General features: G+C 42.4%; 1 protein-coding gene across 1 annotated transcript in view; it reads left to right on the top strand.

The window, feature by feature from the left end:
* Nucleotides 1–19,821: 19,821 nt before the first annotated feature.
* TBXAS1 (thromboxane A synthase 1) overlaps nucleotides 19,822–21,652 on the top strand; it is a 227,801-nt gene continuing 225,970 nt past the window's right edge. Inside the window, exon 1 of the mRNA XM_058022728.1 lies at nucleotides 19,822–19,919. Coding sequence (XP_057878711.1) covers nucleotides 19,822–19,919 — 98 coding nt within the window. The remainder of the gene's footprint in view (nucleotides 19,920–21,652) is intronic.

Here is a 21,652-nt window from a genome sequence, read left to right as displayed (position 1 = left end):
TGGAGCATTTCCAGAGGCTTGGGTGCACCTGGCAAACAGGGAATGGGCACCCAGCACCCAGTGCTCAAGTGCCAAGCAAGGCACTGATCCTACCCCTGCATTGCTGGGAGCTCTCTGTGACGCCAGAGGGTTCACAGAGAGCCAGCAGGGCTGGAGTCAGGTTACACTGACTCCCAAGGACCAGGCAGCGGCTTCCCATATGGGAAAATACATGCCCGCGTAAATAAAGAGGGAAATAATTATAAGTGAGTAATTATCTGAGCAGAAGTAAAAGTGGGAAGCTGAAAGACTGAAAGAAAAGAGAAGTGCATGAGCTTTTTTGTAGATGCAGAGGCTTGCATTTCACATCTAAAGAAATAGAGGAAGAAATTTAAATGCATATTTGAAAAAAAAATTGAGTGGGAAATGTGAAAAGAACCACTTTTATGAGGAAGCCTCTGAAGGGACAAAGCTATAAATGCACAATTCCAAATATCAACCATTTCTTCTTCAACAGTAAAAAAACTCAGAAAATTAATTCTGTACAGAGTTAAAGCAAACTTTTGGAAAAGCACCTGGGAACAGTGCTGGAAATTGCCCACCCTATGATTTTTGCTCCTACCACAGAGCAGTATGAGTGAAACATTGTTTATTCCAAGAAACTTTGCACTCCTTTCTTCTCAGCACTATCTTGCTTATAGTCAGGTGTATTTATAGAAACCTGCTCCAAGACCTGAGATGCACCAGCCTCCCAGCACTGTCCACTCAGTGGTCAGTGGAAGGATGAAGACTCCTGTCCAGGAAAATACCTTTTCCCAAAGACTCATAGAATGCTTTGTGTTGGAAGGCACCTTTAAACATCATCTGCTTCAACTCCCCTCCCACAGAAAGGGACATTTTCATCTAGATCATGTTGCCAGAGACCTGTCCAGCCTAACCTTGAGTGTTTCCAGGAATGGGGCCTCTATCACCCTCCCTGGGCAACCTGTGCTAGTGTTTCACCACCTTCATTGTAAAAAATTTCTTCTCTTTATCAAGTCTGAATCTACACTTTTATAATTTAAAACCCTTACTCCTTGCCCTGTTGTCCCTACTAAAAACTCAGTCTCCCTCATTCTTACAAGCCCCCTTCAGGTACTGGAAGGTCACTATAAGGTGTCCCAGGAGCCCTCTCTTATCCAGTTGAACAACCCCATTTCTCTCAGCCTTTTTGCTCATGGAAGAGGTGTTCCAGCCCTCTAATCATCTTCAGATTAAGCAGAAAATGGCTTATCAGGGAGGCAGGATTTCACTCAGAGAGCTCCAGACTGAAAACCCAGTCTTAAACTTTCTCTGAAATACAAGATGAAAACCAAATATAAATATGCATTCTTTGCTCAACTACCACAAGGTACCTTCTGTACCTTGCTGACATGACTCTGGTTGAAAGAAAATTCAGTGGGCAATTTGTCACCAAATTAAAGTCACCACTATCAAATTAATTCTGGATGCAAATGAGCCAAGTAAATTTGATTGTACTTGTAGAAATGTATTTTGGACAATGATAAAGAACCTGGCCCAGTTGCTGCTCACTTAGCTCTGATGTAGGCAGCACTTGCATGGATTGCAGTTGGGGATGGAGTAATGGGACTGGTGGTGAAGGGGCTGGTGCTTGGAGACTAAATGACATTCCTCAGCCTGGGATAACTCAGAATCCCCAGAGTCAGGGCAACCAGGTACCTGCTGCCATTTCTTCCAGTTAGGAGATAACTGTAGGGAAAAGATTTAGGCAATGTGATTGGATTTAAAAAAAAGGAAATAAAGTTCCTTTGTGATTCCTCTATGATTTTGTGGCTCTTAGAGCATGCTGGGTGGTGGGACTGGAAGTGTGGAAGCACCCAGAGACTTTATTAGCTTGACAAACTAGAAAGACTGATGTGTTTTGGCACTCCATCACCATTACTGGCCTTTGGTGAGGCAGTGTCTTTGGGCAATGCTATTCCCAGGAAGGATTTCTCTGGCCTTATGCATACCCTGCCTGTTGGGCACATGAGAGCTGTGCTATTTAACCCTCCTTCCCCTTGTTTGTATTCCTCATTCCCACACAATCCATAGGCAATGTTGGTATAGTGTCACTCCCCTCCCCCAAACTTTCCCTGTTTCAATTGGTGTCACCACAAAGGAATAGATTATTGCTGACACTGATCCCAATTTAATCCTTCCAATAATCTGATTTTCCCAAGCCTATTTATATACTTGAAATGACAGTAGGGTTTAAAGTGATACAAATACCTGAGCCTAAGTGCTGGTACTATCCACAGCAGTCTGGTCCAGTTTTGACCCTTCAGAATAAAAATGTAACCCCAAATATTATTTGATTAATCCCTTCCCAAGTGTTTATAGTGCTAAACTGGTCCTTGGTTCCTCTTTTTGACTAGCTTTTTCACATTAGGTTTGTTTTCCTATACACTAGTATCAAGCTGGAGTCCCAAAATAAGTTTTAAAACTCATATAAATGTAGAATTTTTTTTTCTTTTGTGAATTTTAATAACTTTCTGGTGTCTGAAAATGATCTAGAAGCAAAGCTTTCATAGCACTGCAAGAAGTATAAACCTGTTCTAATTTGTTATTTCATGCAGCAACCTGAGAACTTTTTTATTTTCCTGGGATTTGAGGTGATCAGCCAATGTTTTCTCCCATCCCCAATCTCCTTAAGAAGCTTATTAATGCTTTACATTGAAAATAAAGACACACCAATCTGAAAACAAAGCCATCCTTAGCGCTGGCTATTGTAAATGTGCTTGCTGGACTATTTCCACTATTAGTAACCAATTCATTTTAATATTGCTCCTGCTTTTGCTAGATCTGCACAACCTCAGTTCACACGTAGCCAAGGAGTAGTTCAACCAGCAGTCAGCAGGTTTTTGCCCTTTTTTTTTCCCCCACTCTTATAATTCAGTGCAGTGACTTGTTTATATAACCAAATCTTTTTGTTTCTCCTAAAGGGACTTGGCTATTTCACTGGCGTGACAACATCCGTGGTAGGTGATGGTCTATTTTTTTCCAGAGCAGAGGCCTCAGTTTTCAGCAGGATTTACATTCCAGTAATAAATATTTAAAGGAATTATAATGGAACTGAAGCAAAGAATGTACCTCCAAAGTGCACACACACACACATGTACACACACACACTGAGACATGCTCACTCACAGTGAATTAGTCTGGGGTCACTCTGGTGCAGATGGTGCAACCCCTGAGATATTTTGCTTTTTCTGTTAGGAAACTTGGCCACCTTGGACTTTTATTACCCTATAAAAACCTTATAAAATATTATTCTTTACTGTCAATGTAGCAGATCACTCAAACATCCACATCAAAGGCATTTTCTGCAAGAAAATCTCTTTCTGCCATTAAAAAAGTGTAAGAAAGAGTACAATCTATGCTGATTTCTTGGTTTCCTTTCTCAGGTATGAGCTTTAGGATTTTCAATCATCTCTATTTTATTCTATAACAGACTAAAATAAATTACACCATAATGGCAGTTTTGGAACATACCAGGGCTGCACAGCCACCATTTGGCTTCAAATGTGTAGATTATTATAAAGCAAATGAGACACTGATGTACTTTTCCATTTACAAAGCTTAGACTTTCCCCTATGGGCATAACACTAGGTGATGTCTTAATTAATCATGGTGAAGCTCATATATGTGACATAAACAAAAGAGATGCTTTTCAACAACAGCAAAAAAAGAGAAGAACAAAATATTCCAACTCTTTTGAGAAAGAATGAACTGATTCCAAAAAGGAGAATAATGAAGACCAAAAGGCAAAAGAAGGAAGAATGTGATGTAGATGTTGGAGTTACCTGCAAATGTCTCCCTTTGCCAGCCAGAAAGTATTTATTTTGTATAGTTTGCTGTATCTTTGTCCCTTCATGTGCACTGAATGATGCCCTACCAGCAGCACTACATCTGTATTAAACTGCCTGATTATAATGCTCACTGAGCACTGCCCACACATCAGACATCAGAGCCTGCTTGTCCTTCCTCAAGCCAGTGCATGGGCAATATTGGTAAAATGACACACGGATCACCCACTTTGTCCACATTTACCATATATATATATACACACATATATACATATCATATATGTAAATATACATATATATACATATATATCATTGCATATATATATCATATATATATACACACACACATATATATATCATACATATATATATCATTATCTATGGAAAAAGTAAGCATTTAGTCTTAACTGTAAGTGCACAGAAGGGCAGCATTGCCAGGAGGAGGCCTGCTACCTGCATGTCCTCTGGTGGGTGCTTATCAAGGGCCCACCATGATTATCTCTGACTTTAAAAGGCTGAAACACATAGGATGTGTGGGAGCTGCAGAAGGATCTGTGTCTCACAATCTGACCAAAAAAGCAAGTTAAAGGAATGAAGAAATGGGTGTTGAGGGTAAGGGGAATTGGTGGTGGAGAGGGGCTCTAAGGGGAATTAGAGGGTTACATGGGTTTTTTTCCCCATCTCTTCCTACCCCCAGGGCTGAGCAGGAAAACAGCACTTCTCCATTTCCACCCTATCTCTGTTTATTCACCTTTGGAATCTGGTTATTCTTAGCTCACTAGGTTTCATTTGCTGACCTGACATGAGCATATCCATCTTTCATGTTGTTCCTGGCTTAGACTCAGCAGGAACACAGGAGTGGAAAACAACCCTTCTGACAGCTGGAGACAAGGACACTGAACCCGTGCAGGAGAAAGGGAAGGTGGGCATGGGTGTATAGGAGGTCTCTGTCTGCTCAGGTTAGGCCACAGTAGGCCACACTCTGTGTTCTACTGTGGACATGTGAGAGGCCACACTCTGTGGATACTGTGGACATGTGAGAAGCCACACTCTGTGGCCTGCTGTGGACATGTGAGAGGCCACACTCTGTGGCCTGCTGTGGACATGTGAGAGGCCACACTCTGTGTTCTACTGTGGACATGTGAGAGGCCACACTCTGTGGCCTGCTGTGCACATGTGAGAGGCCACACTCTGTGGATACTGTGGACATGTGAGAGGCCACACTCTGTGGCCTGCTGTGGACATGTGAGCATGGACATGCAGACACCAGTGGAGAAGTAGAGATGGATGCTTTTATACTCATCAGCCCTCACTGGTGTATTCAGCTCTCTGCAGGCATCACTGCAGGGAGCTTTCCTTCATCGGGAAAGACCTTGGGGATGGATCCGCTGGCCAGGAGAGGGAACGAGAAGCCTCCTGCAGGAAAGGGGAGCTTGGCTAGCTCCAGGGAGAGGGGCAGGGTGGATGGAGGCAGGGAGGCTCCCACTGCTGCTGCTCGCCCTTCCCGTGCCAGCCCTGCTCCATCTGCTGGCAGGAACAATGCGGAGCAGAGCCTCCCCCAGACACAGGAGGGAGAGCATCCCTTATCTTTGGAACCCATGAGTTTCCCTCTACTTTAGCCTCCAATATGTCATCAAAGTTACAAATTAAGTACTGTGCATGCCGTGTATTTACCACCTGGTCTGCTGGCTGGGAAGTTGATTCCCCTGCTCACCTGTGGTCAGCCAAACTCAATGGAAACGCCCTGCAAGGCTGCACATTGGGATTCTGATGGGAATGGAGGGGAGGTGGCAGCACCAGCTGCTGCTGCCTCAGCCAAGTGCCCAGGAAACCTCCTGGGAGGTTGAACACCTTTCACAGGATGCAGCTGTGAAAGGTGTTCAAGAGAAATGGGAGTCCTTTGGCTCTTTGCTTTGCTGCTCATCACTTTGCTAGGGCATTATTTTGGGCTCCATTTTCCCCTTGCCTACTAGGTGTTTAGGAGAACAGGCTGAGGAAAGCTCCGAATTTTTCAAAATGGAAAGCTTTTGCCATATATGAGCCTGCATGACATTGTGGATTTGATTCACCCTTCATGGAGATGCAGGGTGTTCCCAGCTCCCCTGTGAAAGGGTTTTTCAGCTCTGGCAGCGTGGGCATTAAAATGCTTTTTCAATTGTCTTGTCTTCTGCTTTTGGGAAATCATCTGCTTTGACTGTGTTCACAGGGGTCTCAGGTTGAGAGAAGAGACGGGGATCTGACTCATGTTTCAGATGGCTTGATTTATTATTTTATTATATATATTACATTAAAACTATACTAAAAGAATAGAAGAACAGATTTCCTCAGAAGGCTAGCTAAGCTAAGAATAGAAAAAGAAGGAATGATAACAAAGGTTTGTGTCTTGGACTCTTTGTCCAAGCCAGCTGGGCTATGATTGGCCATTAATTAGAAACAACAACATGGGCCAATCACAGATCCACGTGTTGCATTCCACAGCAGCAGATAATAATTGTTTACATTTTGTTCTTGAGGCTTCTCAGCTTCTCAGGAAGAAAAATCCTAAGGAAAGGATTTTTCATAAAAGATGTCTGCGACAATCTGCACCTGGAATTTGCATCTCTTTTCTGCAGGTGAGAAGAACTGTGTTCATCCTGCTGTGGTCCTTACATCTGGCAGGTCTTTCAGCTCTGGGTTACAGCAGGTAAATGGGGTGGGCTGAGCTTCCCCATAGCAGCCAGCTCCTCAGGGAGGGAAGGAGGGCAGCCAGCATCAGACCAATATTAACAGAAAGTTCAGTCTCCAGTGGATTTCCCTATTCCAGTGAAACAATAGGAGGGTCTCGTGCTGTATTATCCATGCTTCCTCTTTATTCTGATATTATCTGTGAGTTCTTGCAAATAATAGATGACTGAGAGCATTGTTGTTTTGGGAAGTAGGAAAATGAAAGCATTAGATGGACCTTAGCAGTTTCAATAGACTTATTCATGTTGTTTGTAGTTATGCAAGTCAGAAATGAGCAAAATACCTGTTGGAATAAGTAATAACCCTGTGCATTCAGAAAAGCAGTTCTCTTACACCTCATTTTTAATAAGAGAGACTGTCTCAGTCAAACATGTGCTAGAGAGTTCAAAACAAAAAAGGAAAGCAAACATAACTCCACTGTTAATGCCACAAGATTTTGGGAAGCAATCTATTCCAGCCCTTCCATGTATCTGCTTTAATACAGGCATTCTGATATAAATTGCATGATAGTGATTAATAAATCTTCTATCAATTGAACTTGAAGTCAAAAGAACATGCTTTTTTTCTTTTTCTTTTTTAAACCTGCATTAAAATAGATCATTCAGAACTCTTGGAATGAAAAGTGCTAGGTCAAAACTCACATTTTTCTAGCAAGTCTATGAAAATTTACTATAAAAAGTCACATACTGTAGAATCTCAATCATCCTGGAAGGCTTATCCGGGTTATGGCTCGAGTGTGCTATTCATGTGCTGCCAATTTCCTCTGGAAGTACAAGATGAGCTGTGGTGCCTTGCAAAGCAGCTGAACAGTTCCCTGGGACAGATGGAACCCAGAAGCCATCCAATGGATTGATTTGGGGCAGAAATCCTGCAGCTTCCCTTCAGTTCCATGCAGAGCTTGTCAGAGCTGGAAATCAGGGAGCAGTGTGGGTCCTGTGCAGCTCTGGCAGGGCTCAGTCTCTGCCTCTGCATCCTGTGCTCCTCAGCTGGGAAGCCTTCATTTAGAAATTTTGCCCTGCACAGAGATGGCCCTGGTACCTGTCTGTACACTAAAACCTCCTGCATCGCTCATTTTTTATTATTTCCTGTTACTTAGGACCTTTCCTTCTCTTCTTCACCTCAAGTAAAAGTGACCTGTTGATATATCCATGCATTTAATACCTACTGGTCTTGGTAGAAATTCTCTGGCTCATTGTACATTAACACTGTTGATAGTTTTTTATGCATATGCAATTAATAAAAATTGGGAAAAACTGTAAAGCTTTTGCTATATTCAGGACAGATTATGAATTTTTTTCTCTCTGTGAAGTAAAACTTGCTACCCACAAGGACTAATTACTAAGAGCAGATTTTACTCTGAAAAGGGAACTTTCAGTTGCACAGCCTTGTGTTAGAAAAACAAACATTCAGAGTTAGGCAAACAGGGCCATGCTCCCAAAGGGTTTTTTTGTGAGTCTCATGGCATTTAGTGATCCTATTGATCTCCCAAATTCAGGGCAGCAGCGACTGTGTGAGAAACTTCATGTCTAGTTTTCAAAAGAAATGCCTAGCTTTTGGGAACAAATGCCTAAATGAATGCTTGAACAAAATAAAAAAAAAAAAAAAAAAAAAAAAAAAAAAAAAAAAAACCAGAAAAAACCAGAACACACAGTTTAGGCTCACCTTGCATGAGTCCATCAATGTGGGCAAAGGTAGCTTGTGAAAGCCTGAATGGGGCAAACTAATTCACAATAAAGTGGTGTTAGTGTGAAATTCATGTCCAGCACAGGGAAGGGGAGAAGCTACTTTGCTAGAGAAGCTACTTTGCAGCAACTCCCAATGTGGATAAGCCCTTAATAACTTTTAAAATCTCAGCATTACTAAGCCATGCTTATAATTTCTAGAGGCCTCGAGTTTCTGGAACAACTGGAGTATGAGATTCAATTGCATTCACTTCAGTGGAGGATACAGTTAAGTATCAGCACGTTTGCAGGCTGGAGGCCAGTCATTAACTAATTCGTGTATGGGAACATTTGAGTTTTTCCCATCTGATTTTGCAAAGCTATTTGGCAATACTTGCTTATGAGCTTTTATTTTTCACTTTTTCCCTTCTGCTTTCACAGCAAACCAAAGAATCCCCACCAGAAGCAGAAAGACAATTGGAAGTACAGTAAGTTCCAATTTTCCCCCTTGCTGGAGATATAAATTTTGCTGAGTTTAGCACCTTCTTTTTTCATTTGTCATGCAGACATACACGCATAGACTTTAAAAAAAAGAAACATATTAAGGGTCTCAGAGTGTTAGCTTCCTTTGCGGCCACGCAAATCCTCCTTTCCCAGGGGAAGCGTGTGAGCCAGGGAGGCTGGGGGTGGTGGTGGAACTACAGCCCCCAGAGGGCGTGGCGGAGAGCAGCCCATGGAGCCCGGGCAGGGAGGCGCGGGGGCTGCTGGGAGTTGTAGTCCCGCGGCCCAACCTGGCAGCCGTCCCAGCACCTGTGTGCTGTGAGGAGGCGGCGATGGCTCCGCGCCCCGCTGCTGCCCTCAGGCTGCTGCCGGGCAGCTGCGGCTGGCATCCCAACCAGGAACCGCTGCAGGAGGCACGGGACACCTCCGAAGGTAAGGATCTCCTGGGATTTTCGGTGCGAATCCTTCTCATCCCGTGGTTTTGGCTGGGGAGTTTTGCCGGGCCGTGCCTGTGGCGCATCCTTGGGCAAAGGCATCGGAGTTGGGCTTGGCTGGCGGCAGAGTCAGCGTGTGGGGCCGGGCAGAGGTGCCATTCTTGCCCTCAGCCATGGCTGGATGTGTTGGCTCCGTCAGGGAAAGGTTAGTGGGATAAATTATCATTCAGTCCTAGAAAAAGTGAGGGTAGGGATCCCACTCCCCCAGAGAGGCTGCAAATCTTTCTCTAGTGAGTAAGGGTCTTAGAGCATCCAGATTTTTGCTAAATTTAAGCTTGCTTTTTAAGTGTTTTTTTTTCCTTTTAAGTTGAGTTTCGAGATCTTAGTAGAGAGAAATTGACCAGTACGAGTTTTGGGTGTGTGGCTGCAATAGACTCTGCCTGTGTAAATTTCCTTTTTCCAGTGTATCTGCTGTTTGCTCAACTCAGTTGAAGCAACTCAAAGTTTCAGGCTGTTAAGACCACTACAGTGAAAATCCTTGGAAATGCTTCCATTTTACCCTGCTGCTTAATAAAACAGAGCAGTGGTCAGATAGCAGAGGAAGGGGAAATGGTTTTGTGTGCTTTCTGGGTAAGGTAAAACACTTCTGAGCGTTTTGGCAGTGACCATCTTTGGCAAGCAGGCACCTGGGAAACCATTCCAGCCTTGCTGTTGGTCCTTTTTCTTAGACCTGAGTGTAAACTTGTGGTGAATACCCAGCAAAAGGACACACTGCAGACTTCCCAGGGCTAAGTGTACATGAGATAGTAATGGCCTGTGTGTAGAGACATGGTTCAATGACACAATTATACCCCTGTGGTCCTTTCCTGCGAATAATTTGCTTATTATTCTGAAGACCGTAGATTTTTTGTATGCATCTCTCATGGCTCTCAGCTGTTGCTGCTGGGGTGAAGCAGCAGGCTGAAAATTGTGGGAGCAGAGTGGGAGATTTTAGCTAAGGCTAGTGGTACAAGACCCTATTTAAACAAAAAAAAGGTGAAAGTGAAGACAGGAGACCCTCCTGGTAAAGGTGCACCCAAGAGAAGACGTGAAAGGCAGTTCTCAGTTCTGCTGGGAATTGTGTTGCCCTTTTAATGGCAATCAAGTGGCTTTGCTGTTGGTTTCTGCAGAATTTGCCAAATGCTGAACTGAGCAGGTCTGGACAAGGAGGCAATTCCCTCCCTGTTGAGAGGCTTGGCAGCTCTGGGTGAGTGAGAGGTATAGATTTGGGTGTGTGGGGTTTGCACACCGTGGCATCAGGGCTGCTGTCATGCAGAAAGCTGAAGAGCTGGTGTCCTTCATGATCAAACATGCAGAAAGGTTAAATGCAGTGCCCTCAGGTCTGAAATGGGGATGATGGAGCTAGTGTTAGAGGTGTTGGTAGGAAGTTCTAAACCTTCTACCAATTAATCCATTACCTTAAAAATTCTAGCATTCTTAATACTAGAAATTCTTAAAAATTCTAGCATTCTTAATGCTAGAAATTCTTAAAAATTCTATTCTCTAATGGAGAGGTCTCATGGGCTGCTTTACAGGTGAAGTTTTTCGTGTCCCTCATAGGCTACCACCAATTAGCGGCACTGCTGATTGTTGCAGACATCTTTTATGAAAAATCCTTTCCTTAGGATTTTTCCTCCTGAGAAGCTGAGAAGCCTCAGGAACAAAATGCAAACATTGATTATCTGCTGCTGTGGAATGCAACAGGTGCATCTGTGATTGGTCCATGTTGGATGTTTCTAATTAATGGCCAATCACAGTCAGCTGGCTTGGACAGAAAGCCTGAGTCACAAACCTTTGTTATCATTCCTTCTTATTGCATTCTTATTCTTTCTGAGGAAATCCTTTCTTCTATTCTTTTAGTATAATTTTAATGTAATATATATAATAAAATAATAAATCAGTCTTCTGAAACATAAAGTCAAATCCTCATCTCTTCCCTCAACCTGAGACCCCTGTGAACACGGTCACACATGGAATTCCCTGCTCTGCCTTTCCCCACCTGGCAGCCAGGCTGCAATGTTTAAATCAGGCATGGATTTCCCTGTTTTCCCAACATCAGCACTCCTCCCCAATGGCAGTTGTGTTGGTTTAGTTTTCCTTTGCTCATACACATCAGAAATCACAGAGCATGATATGGCCAGTGGGATTGTATTGACCCACCTCTGCTGGTGCTGTTAATATCTGAAGAAATCCCCAAATGCCTCAGTGGTAGTGCAGTTGCCTGCCCATCTTTTTCTTGCCAAACAGAGCAGGGGTTTTGACAGTAACAAATTCAGTAATTACAAGCAAATTTTGCTTCTTGGTAGTGTTCAGAAGATAGGGGCCAGAGTATATACAGAAGAGAATATATATAGAATATCTGTTTTTGAATGGATTGCAAGCTGATTTGCAATGTCATTTAAACAGCATGCTAACAGCCAAGTCTTTTCTAAAAACAAAGAAGGCTGAGGGAGTTTGAGGGGGCTCATGTCTTTTTCTTGCTGACCAGAGAAACAGAACACACCCTGTCTAAAACAAGTGCATTTGAAATTCAGGGCTGGTGCACAGAGCACTAAATTTCAATTGCTGGGTTTATGCCATCATTGCAGTCGCAGTAACTCTGTAAAACACAAGATGAAGGGTTGCTCTCTCCACTCTGAGCTCTTTCCATCCTCCACCTTCACAGCAAAGGTTACCCTGAGCAGTGTGTGCGTCTGTCTGTTGTAAGTATAGAAATACCTATTATTCATAACTTGCCAATGTGTATGCTGGGAAAGAAAAGCTGAATTTATGGCTATATTTCCTCTCTGCTGGGGTTTTTAGAGTTGTGTGTTTCAGCATTTCCATTATAAACCCCTGTTTTCTGAGCTTTATAACAGTCTTGAAGAGTGGAGTGGTCTTGAACCATAATAGAAAGCGTGTAATGTTGCATTTGCAGTACAGCTGTAACTGCACATTTAGGAGTGTAATCTTCTCAGTGTACCCTCAGTGCTCCAATAAGGTTCACTGGAGTTACATACTGAGAGAAAAAACACTATTTTATGTTTGGAGTTGGTGCTCTCCATCCACAGAGCTGAGTGCATCACAGGTGGGCAGAGAGAATCTACCTGCACCAGACTTCCAAAAATTCTTTGCTACACCCTTGAAATACTCATGCATCTGTGGGAGCCCCTCTGAATTACAGCTCACCACAACCTCCCTGTGTCATGGGGAATTTCTAGTTAGGTTGAGCTGCCACACACAGACCTGAGGAGAAAGTTCCCCATTCCCTGAGAAGGAAATATATTTCTTTTTCATACTAGCCCAGCTACAACATGATGCTGGGCTTATCTGCCATGTGGTGGAAGGCATCAGAAGGTAGGAAGGAGGCTGAACACTGCAAACTTTAGGCTCAGATCCCAACTACAGCACACTTTGAGAGATGAAGTTAAAAGGAGTGTCAGCAGGATTGAAGTCTCATTGAGACCAAGTTTTTCTTGCTGTTTCAACTCATAACATCAGGTCATTTAGTCTTCCACTTAACCTTTCTTCCCTTGGCTAACAGGTCAGCTTATTGGGTTCATGCCCTTTTGTAAGTGTTGCTAGCCTCAAGCATTCCAAAATCACAGATTTACTCTCAGATCCATGAGACTGCAGGAAAAACATGCAATTTTTAAATTGAGCAATTAAAATAGTTTAATTAGTATTTTAGCCCTGATCCTTTGAGTTTCACAGCTTCTGAGCACTTTTTTCCTTGCTTGGAGCTTGACAGTCCTTGCCCCCAGTCAAACCTGTATTTATCACAATTGCACAAATGAAAAACCAGCACTGTAGCAAAAAACTCAGCTAAACGAAGAGTTCAGAAAGAGCTTGAGGTTTGGAAGTGCTGGTTTTGTGATTGCATAATTTTTTTTTTTTTTCACTTTTTCTTTTTTTTCCTCTCCCCTCACTGGTTATGCACATCTGTGTTACAACATATCTGCTGAGAATGAAGCTGAAGGGATTTCTGATTTGGGGAATTAGTGTACAAGTGATCAGAAGGAAAGTCTGCAGTAAGAAAACCCAATGAATGGGAAAGCACAAAGGGCTGAACCAGAGTAGAGCTGCCCATATGTTACACGTGCTTCTAGGCCACGTACAAAGGGCTGCAATTTGCAATGTTCCTTATCTGTACTCCCTTTCAGAGGGGTAAGAAGCCTTTGGGAATATTTGGCACGATCTACCAAGAATTATTCATCATGTGATGCATACATTTAGGCAGCAGATACACTCTGTATAGGGGCAGGAGTGAAAATAAGGCATTTCAAGGTACTTTATATTGTCCCTGTGTTTGCCCCATGGTGTGAAGGTTCAAAGTGTCTTCCTGCCCCAGCTTTGTGTGTTCCAGCACCCCACACATTTTGTGCTCTTACTGCCATCTCAGAGTATTCATCATGGTTGTTCACAGTGCAGTTACTGTCACTTGGAAATGCTTGTCATGGGGAACAATTTCAAAGGCAAGAGAGGCAACAGGGCAAAAGCTTCCCCTGCCACATCTGCAGGAGTCAGAGCAGCATCACCAAACCCTGTGCCTGGTGATCTCCAGGAGAATGTCCTGTGGAGGGACCTTTCTGCATCTTAAGAGGTGGTTCTGTAGATGCCATTAAAGAATTGCTGGTCCTCAGTGATTCTTTTTGCTGCCAGTTTGTGTTTCTTTGCAGTCAGGTTACATTTCTACATGTGGATGCAAACCAAGAGTTTCTGGGCTTTTCAAGGTGTGGGAACCATTGCTGTGGCAATAGTATTGGTCTGACTTGCTTCATTGCCACCTTTCTTCTCCTTTTTGCCAGTTTGCTGCCTCTTCTGTGCAGAGACTAGTGGCAGCTGTGAGATGGAGTACCTGCTCTGGTTTTGGCATGTTTGTATCACCTAATACATAGAACATTCATTTGCTCCCTCTTTTTGCTGTTTTATTCACCTCAGAGGGACAATTGCATCCAAACCCTCTGGTTTTAGACAGAGATAAGGCATAAAGGGACAGGCTGATACTGCCCGCAGTTCCCAGATGGGAAGAATTCCAATATTCTTGTCAGGCTGAGGGCCACAGCCCATGGGCACATTCTCCATTCACATCTGTGGAGTTTCTTCTGGGAGCATGAGATATTAAAAAAAAAAAACAGTGGTAGTCCTCAGGTGAAGAATAGCTCTTTATACCTTGTCTGAGGTTCAAGGTTTTTGAGACTTTTGGTGCATTTCCCATTTGTCATTTTGGATTTTGACAGGGTACTGATAAATGCATTGTGCTAGTCTAGAAGTTTGTTTACTTAAGTTATAGAACAAGGTATTTCTGTTAAGTTTTTCACAGTTCTTTTGACCTGTAATCCAGCACCAAAACATAATTTGGAGAATTCAAGCCTGGAATTTGTCATCTAGAGTGGCTTTTCAATTAGACAATTTCAATTAGACAGAGAAGGTTAGGTGTTTTTCATGGTGTTTAAAAACCAAGCTTCAGAAAAAAAAATTAAAACTTAACAGCTCTTACCATAATGTTTTTGCAAACATTTATATGTCTCTCTGCAACTACAAGACTAGTCTAGACAGGGTTTTTTGGCTTTTGCTGTGAATGTGGAGCTATTGATCTGTGAACATAAATCCATATTTATCTCCAGTCAAGTTTATAGGACAATGAAATTACAGGATTGCTTGAATCAATCAATGTTTCTAAAGCAAGCTATAGAAACATAAACAAGTTACCAATTATTTAATAAAGTCAATTTGCTTAGAAATGCCTGGTGATGGGCAGCAGATGTTACACTGATTTCTGCTTTCTCTGGAATTTCACAGGGGCTGCAAGATCTTAATGCCACTATTAGCAAAGGTAACTTTATTTTAGAAACTCATTCCAAACTCTCACAGCAAGAGGAAGAAACTGTCATTCCTTTTGACCACAAAATCTGTGCTATTTCTAAGAGGAGTTCTTTGAAGTAACTAGGATATCTCACAGCTTGTTGCTTTAGAGGGGACTTAGTACAGTGGCCCCACATTTAGTTAGCATAATAAGTTTTTTGGATACTGACTGTGTTTGAAGTACTATAACTTTTAGGCAGCTAAGATTAAATTTGTTAGTGAAGTACAAGTTTGCATATTTTAGCTTTCCTAGAATTTTAAACTGCATGCCTGTTTCCTGAGAAGCATTTAGGTTAATATAACCAGGTTCTGACTTGGCAAAGCAATTTAAGTATAAAAGTGTGTCTTTCTGCTGCTCAGTCGGAAGTGTCATGAAAGTGGCTCCTCAGTGGGGTTTTACAGTCACTGTGTTTGCCCTTTGAGATCCACTTTACTGGAGTGACTTTATTCAAGGTGACTCAAGAATCTCCCACGAGCTCATGGAATCCTTTTGGTGCCCCTGTCTGTCTTGAATGTAGAGCAGGATGTTTATTAGGAGGCTCTGATGCCTTGGTGGTCTGTCTCTTGGGTAGTTTGTCATAGTTTGTCATGCAGGAGTACAGAATCATCTGATTAAACTGCTTAATCAATCCTTGAACAGGGATAGCAATAATTAAGTCACAGATGGCCATTGTAAATCCCTCTATTCCAATACATTATTATTGCCAGTACTTTGGATATTAAGGTTGTTTTGAATTAAAAAAAAAAAAAAAAAAAGAAAAGCTTTGGGAAATATGCCTCTGGATTTTTTTTTTGTTGGTCTACCTTCAAGACATTGAGAATTCATTTTGACTCTGGAAAGGTTTTTGCTTTAAGATAAATTATCATCATATATACTTACACATTTTGTTACATGGGCTTTGTTAAAGCTTATACATAAACTAGTCCCTGATTAATCTCTTTTTTAAGCTGTTCTGTGGTATTTTGTCTGCAGTATTTTGTGGCTAAGCTGTCTGTAGCAGAATTTTGTTGATCTGAAGACTGTGCTATAAATTTCTATAGACACAAACTGCTATAAAATTAAAATGTAACATCTTCCTGGACTCCCTTCATCTATCATAAAGCTGGTGTGGCTCAGCCTTAATTAGATTATTATAGACCTAAAATATATGAGGTAGAATAGCAGAAGAGGAATTGAATTTGGTCATTAGTAGGAGTATGTGGTTTGTCTAGCTGGTGTAGTCAGTAGCTCCTGAAAGATGAGACTACACTTTCCATTTGATATGCTTTGAAGACAGGTCAAAATCCTTAACATGATTTAGGGAAGGTCTATAATCCTGCTTTTTAATAAACTCTGTACTTCATGTTGGAACAACACTTGTGCATGTCAAGCATTGCTGAGGCCACAGCCACAGTTGCATTGCTCTAGAAGTTGAAATGCGTTGTTTTGGAAGAGCATTTACAGAAAATATTACTGGACTCAGGGCTGTAAGGCACGGAGGCTTGCTGTAAAACCTGGATTGTGTGGGTGCCAGGTTTTTGTTCTTTTTCAGCTGAGGAGCAGTTCAGCCTCTCAGACTCTGAACGCTGCTGTGCGCTGCCCTGTTTAATAGCTGCTGCTGCTGCGGGCGTGTGTGCAGGCTGCAGCCGGGGCTGCTCGGCACCAAAATCCTTCTGTGTTTGCTGGGGAGCTCCCAGGCACTGAGTGGTGCGGAATGGAGGCTGAGATGGGTCCCTCCGGTGCAGCTTTTATCCACACCTGTCTGTGATGAACCAGGTGGTGACCTGTGGAATGTAATCGCCACGGAAGGGAGGAGCGTGGATGGCACCGTGTCAGGGAGCTGCCAGCCTCGGTGGATGCAGTCCGGAGGGAAGCCTCGCGGATGCAAATGCAGGCGCGGCTGCTGACTCACAGCAGTCTGACAGGAAAAGGCTCTCTGCTGCTTGTCTCCGGCTTCCTCCAGCCTGCGGGCAGGGGGAACTTGGTGTCTGTGTCTCTAGTTCCTTGATACTGTCACCGTGCTGCCCACCGTGACTCCACAAAGGGACTTGGAGGTTGGTGCAAAATATCTGTGCTATTAAGTCTTAATTAGGATGACATTTCTCACGTAAAAAAACTTGTAAAGAGAATTCTCTGGATTGATGAATAGCTTGTTTTCATAGCTCTCTGCGTCCCTGACTCCTTTTCCCCCCACAAGTATCATGTGGATTTATGTGACTCTTCACAGAGCTGAGGTCCCTAACTCCAAGACAATAACTCTAAGTGCCCCTGTCTGTGATGAGAAATGCTCCAGGTGGGTTTTAGAGTCAATGCTTGCCACACTTCTTCATGGTCAGAGGTGCCAAGTTAAAATCCTTCAGCAAGGAACAGGTGATGAGGCTTAAAAAGTGAAACAAAACGAACCCTACCATCAACAGCAGAAAAGGATGAAAAGAAAAAAAAAAAAAAAAAAAAAGAGGTTAATTATGTGTTCTTTTCCAAACTGGATTCTGATGTGGGACCCTGTTTTCTTTCTGATGTGAGATTCCATTTCAAACTGGTTTCTGATGTGAGACACTATTTTCTTTCATAGGCATATGTTTAAGAACTATTCATACCTCCTGTCTCTCAGTGTGACTGGGAAAAGACTCCAGTGCTCCTTAAAAAACAAGTGAGGTCTCTACTTGACCTGTGTGTGCTGATAGGAGTCGTGCAGTTGATTTTAATAAGAGAACATCTGTCCTCTATATGCAGAAAAATGTCTTTTATTAAAAAGCTAAACAAAGTAAAATTCGAATATTATTTCTTGCCTTCTTCCCTTGTGGTAAAAGAAAAGATAAATCTTTAGGAAAAGAAAGAAGAAAAGAAAAGAAGTCTTTTAGAAAAGACTCTGATGCATATCAATGTTTGATTTTTTTTCTTTTTCTGAAAGTCCCACAGGATTGGTTGTTATTGGGATTAGCTTGTGTCCACTGATTAATTCCTTGTGTCACTGGTGTTAAATCTTGTTGGAGTTGTTCTTGCAGAACTTTCCAGCAGCAGCAAACCAGCAGAGCTGTTATTGACCTAGAATAGCAGTGGAGTTGTTAATACCTGCAGCAAGGTTTTCTGTGAGCTTCCTCCCTATTCTGTGGAGCTGATGAGCTGGTTAACACCTTCTACTTATTCTGTAAGGAACTCAGGCTGGAAGGGAATTAATGCAGTTGTGAAGCATGAAGAACCAAAATAGCAGTGATTCACTTAGAGTAGAGCCAAATCTTCTTAAAATTAAACTCCATTGTGTTAAAGACCTTACTTTTTTGATACCTATATTATTAACTTCTCTGATAAAAGCAGGAAGTGTAATAAAGTGATATTGGAGAAGCCTTGCATATTAAATCTAAGCTATTGTCTTGAGGTAGTCAGAGAAGAAACCACTCTTCATCAGGTGTGTTAGGAGAATCAGATTTTACAGAATTTCTGGTTCTCAAGGTTACCATATGATTCACAAACCACATTTTTGTATAGCATTTATTTCCTTATCTTTCAAATAGTTTTTTTAGAATGGGTGGAAACTCCATCCTAAGCACATATATGAGAATTTATAGTTTCTTAAGTAACAAACAATACTGGACAGTTCTGGGAATTTTGTCATGGGCTGAGGTGTTTACGTGCAAGCTGCTGCTTCTGATGTTGTTGTCCTGAAGATTTTTTTGCTCATGGAATTTGGTTACTATAGTGTATAACAGGTTGGTGGGCTTCTCCTGTAGAAGTGCTTCAAGGTGTGTTCTTGGGTTTACCTTTCTAATTTTGGACTGGATCAGATGCTTAAAACAGGCTTGAGGTTTGCAGGCAGGAAAATATGGAAGAAAGCTGAATAATTCATATACAGAGAACAAACCATTTCCAGAACTGCAGCCAAAACTTGGTGGCTGTGTGCAGGTTGTTCATGGCACAGCCTCACTGTGCCACAGTACAGAGATAGTAGATTTGACCATGTTGGTTTTAAACCTGATACTAGAAATACAGCTATTTGTAGGGGTAGCCAAAGTGTCTCTGGAGAGACTGGTTAGTGAAGCCCCCAAGGGGGACAGTGCACTGAGCCAGGGAAATTTACTGTGGCCCTCATGGAGCTGAGATGATACAGCCAAACAAGTGCTGTCTGTGAGGACTCAGCTGTGTGACAGATGCTGACTTATGGATCTGGTACAAAAAATTGGGGATTTCTGCTCATTTGGTCTTTCTTTATATGCATTCTAGAAGTCACATTAGACCAGCTTTCCTCTAATTCCTCCCTTCAGTTGTGGTAATTTAAAGTTTACTTTGTTCTATTCTTACAAGGTATAACCAGCATTGAAATTAGGTGCTAATGAAATTTCATATTGCAAAAATGCTCTATTTTAATTACTTTAGAGAACTCCACTGTTTGTATGTCAGGACACCCTGAAGTGCCTTTATATTTTCCTTCCATGATCTGTAACATGGTCAGGCTGTCTTCCCCATTTATTTTCCCCACACATTTCCCAGATTCCCAAGCTTTAGGTGGAAAAACCCATTCAGCAACGCTGATGTCTCAAGCAGTGGGTATGTAAATATTTACTAGCATGACAGTCAACAACAGTGGGAGGGGGGAAATTGCTACATTCTGCCACTCAGGGAACCTTTGAGGTCTGTCTCAGAGTGTGCAGTCGGTGAGAAGAGGGAAGGTTTGCCGTTTGTGATGACATGTTTTTGCTCTCTCAGTTCCTGTTTTGTTGCAGATGTCATTCCTTTAGCTGTGGAAGGCTTTATCAGCCCTTGTGGAGGCTTTCCCCTGCACACAGCACCCAAGGCTGCAGCTGTAGTGGAGGAAAATGGAGCCTGCAGATCTTCTGGCACTTGCCTGCCCAGGAATGAACAGTACCACAGCCACCCTGGCACTGCTGGCAGTCCTGCTGGTCCTGCTGTATTGGTAAGTGAGAGCAGTGAGATGGTGAGATCAGACACAAACCCTGCTGAAACCCAGCATCTGTAGAGTCTTATCCATGAGGGGAAACTGGAAGGTGATTTCCTAGGAGGGAAGTGGAGGGGGAGTTGGTTTGGAAGCAGAGAGTGCAATAAATACTCACAAAACTCACTATGCTTTTAGAGAATTCTCTCCTTGCAATATTGTCTTGTAAGTGCTTTACCAACTGCTAACAAAAATGATCTTCTAAGTTAAGAGCTTATTTGTTGGTTTCTTAATTTCTTTGGGCAGCAGGAGCATTGGTCCACATTAAAAAGAAACCAAATACTTGTTGGACCTCTTCTCTCTACTGTGCTGCACACACTTGTTTTTTGGCTTAAGTGTACAGACACTCAAACTGCTGCTTGAATTTCCTCTCTTGTTCTTTCCACGCTGACTAGTAGACACAAATCAGAATAACAGCAGCTGTAATGGTTAGCACAGTAGGCAATGCAGTGACCTGTGCTGAAATGAAAAAAAACCAAAAAACCAACCTCCCCCCTGTTCTGACAATTTCTTTCAGAAATTATATTAGCTGAACTGGGAGTGTTTTTTGACTTTTCCCTCGCATTTATCTTTAAATCCTGCCTTCCAGTAAAATAATGGGGTTTTTCTCAATTGTATGAGTGTTCAAGAAAAGGTTTCAGGGACTGTTGCTGAAAAAAAAAATCCACCAAAAATCCAAAGCTAATCAGGAAGAGAATAATGATGGCACCATGAGTTCAGCACAATTATTGTAGCAATGTAAATGAGAGATCTCTTTGCATACATTTTGTCATTCTTTCACCCTGTTGAGCTTTGTTCAACTTCCTTCTGTGTTCAGGGAGGGTCTAGAGAGACTAAAAAGAGTCATGTCTATATCTGACATGTGTTGCTGTGTCAAATAGATGGGTGAGCCTGCTTTCTTAACGAGATCTGCCCAAATAATTGCAAACATCCAAGTCCTACCTTCTCTGAATTTTACTGGGAAAAAGAACAGTGGCTCTAGATCATTAAGACCATGCTGTTTTAGCTGCAGACCTGTGACATCTCTGGGAGCTCAAGAGGGAGAGAGGGAGGACAGAGGCACATCCACAGTTCAGAAAAGCAGCAGATCAGCTGGTGAGGTCTGGCCACCTGTGAATCATTTGAAATTGCCTGATACTTCCCCATAGCTCATGTCCGGATGTGCAGAGATCTCCAAAGACCCAGAACTGCTCCTTGTAAATCTCAGGCACTGTCTGGTGTGTGTTTGCCCAGGGCCCCATTTTCTGGTTCAGTTTAGGAAAGGCTGTTCCTCCCCTTGAAGTTAAGACATGGTGGTTTAGTGCACATTTGGTCTTGCCATTAACAAAGCTAGCTCTAATTGCAGGGTTAAACCAGACTCATGGCTGTGCTCAGTTACTGCTGAATTGAGGGCCTACCATAAAAGTTTCAAAAAGCTCAACTTAGCAGTGAGGTGGGAAATTGTCCAACAGTAGAGACACCCCATTCAGTGTGTCTGCTTTCCTGCCTGAAGGTGAGTTCTGTGAAAGCATCAAGAAGAAGTTTTATATGGGAAAAGTGTTTTATGCTTGTAAATGGTTACAACTAACCAATCTTGTTGATCTGCAGATTCAAGTTTATTTTTCAGTAGCTTATTAAATACAGGTGTCTATAGATCACTCTTCCATTGGGAAGCTGGTGATTATTAAGCTTGCAATGAAATAAGCTATGGGCTT

This window comes from Melospiza georgiana, chromosome 4 (assembly GCF_028018845.1).
Source record: "Melospiza georgiana isolate bMelGeo1 chromosome 4, bMelGeo1.pri, whole genome shotgun sequence".
Taxonomy (NCBI): domain Eukaryota; kingdom Metazoa; phylum Chordata; class Aves; order Passeriformes; family Passerellidae; genus Melospiza; species Melospiza georgiana.
Note: the sequence above shows the minus strand (reverse complement) of the source record. Positions and strands in the feature narration are given on the sequence as shown.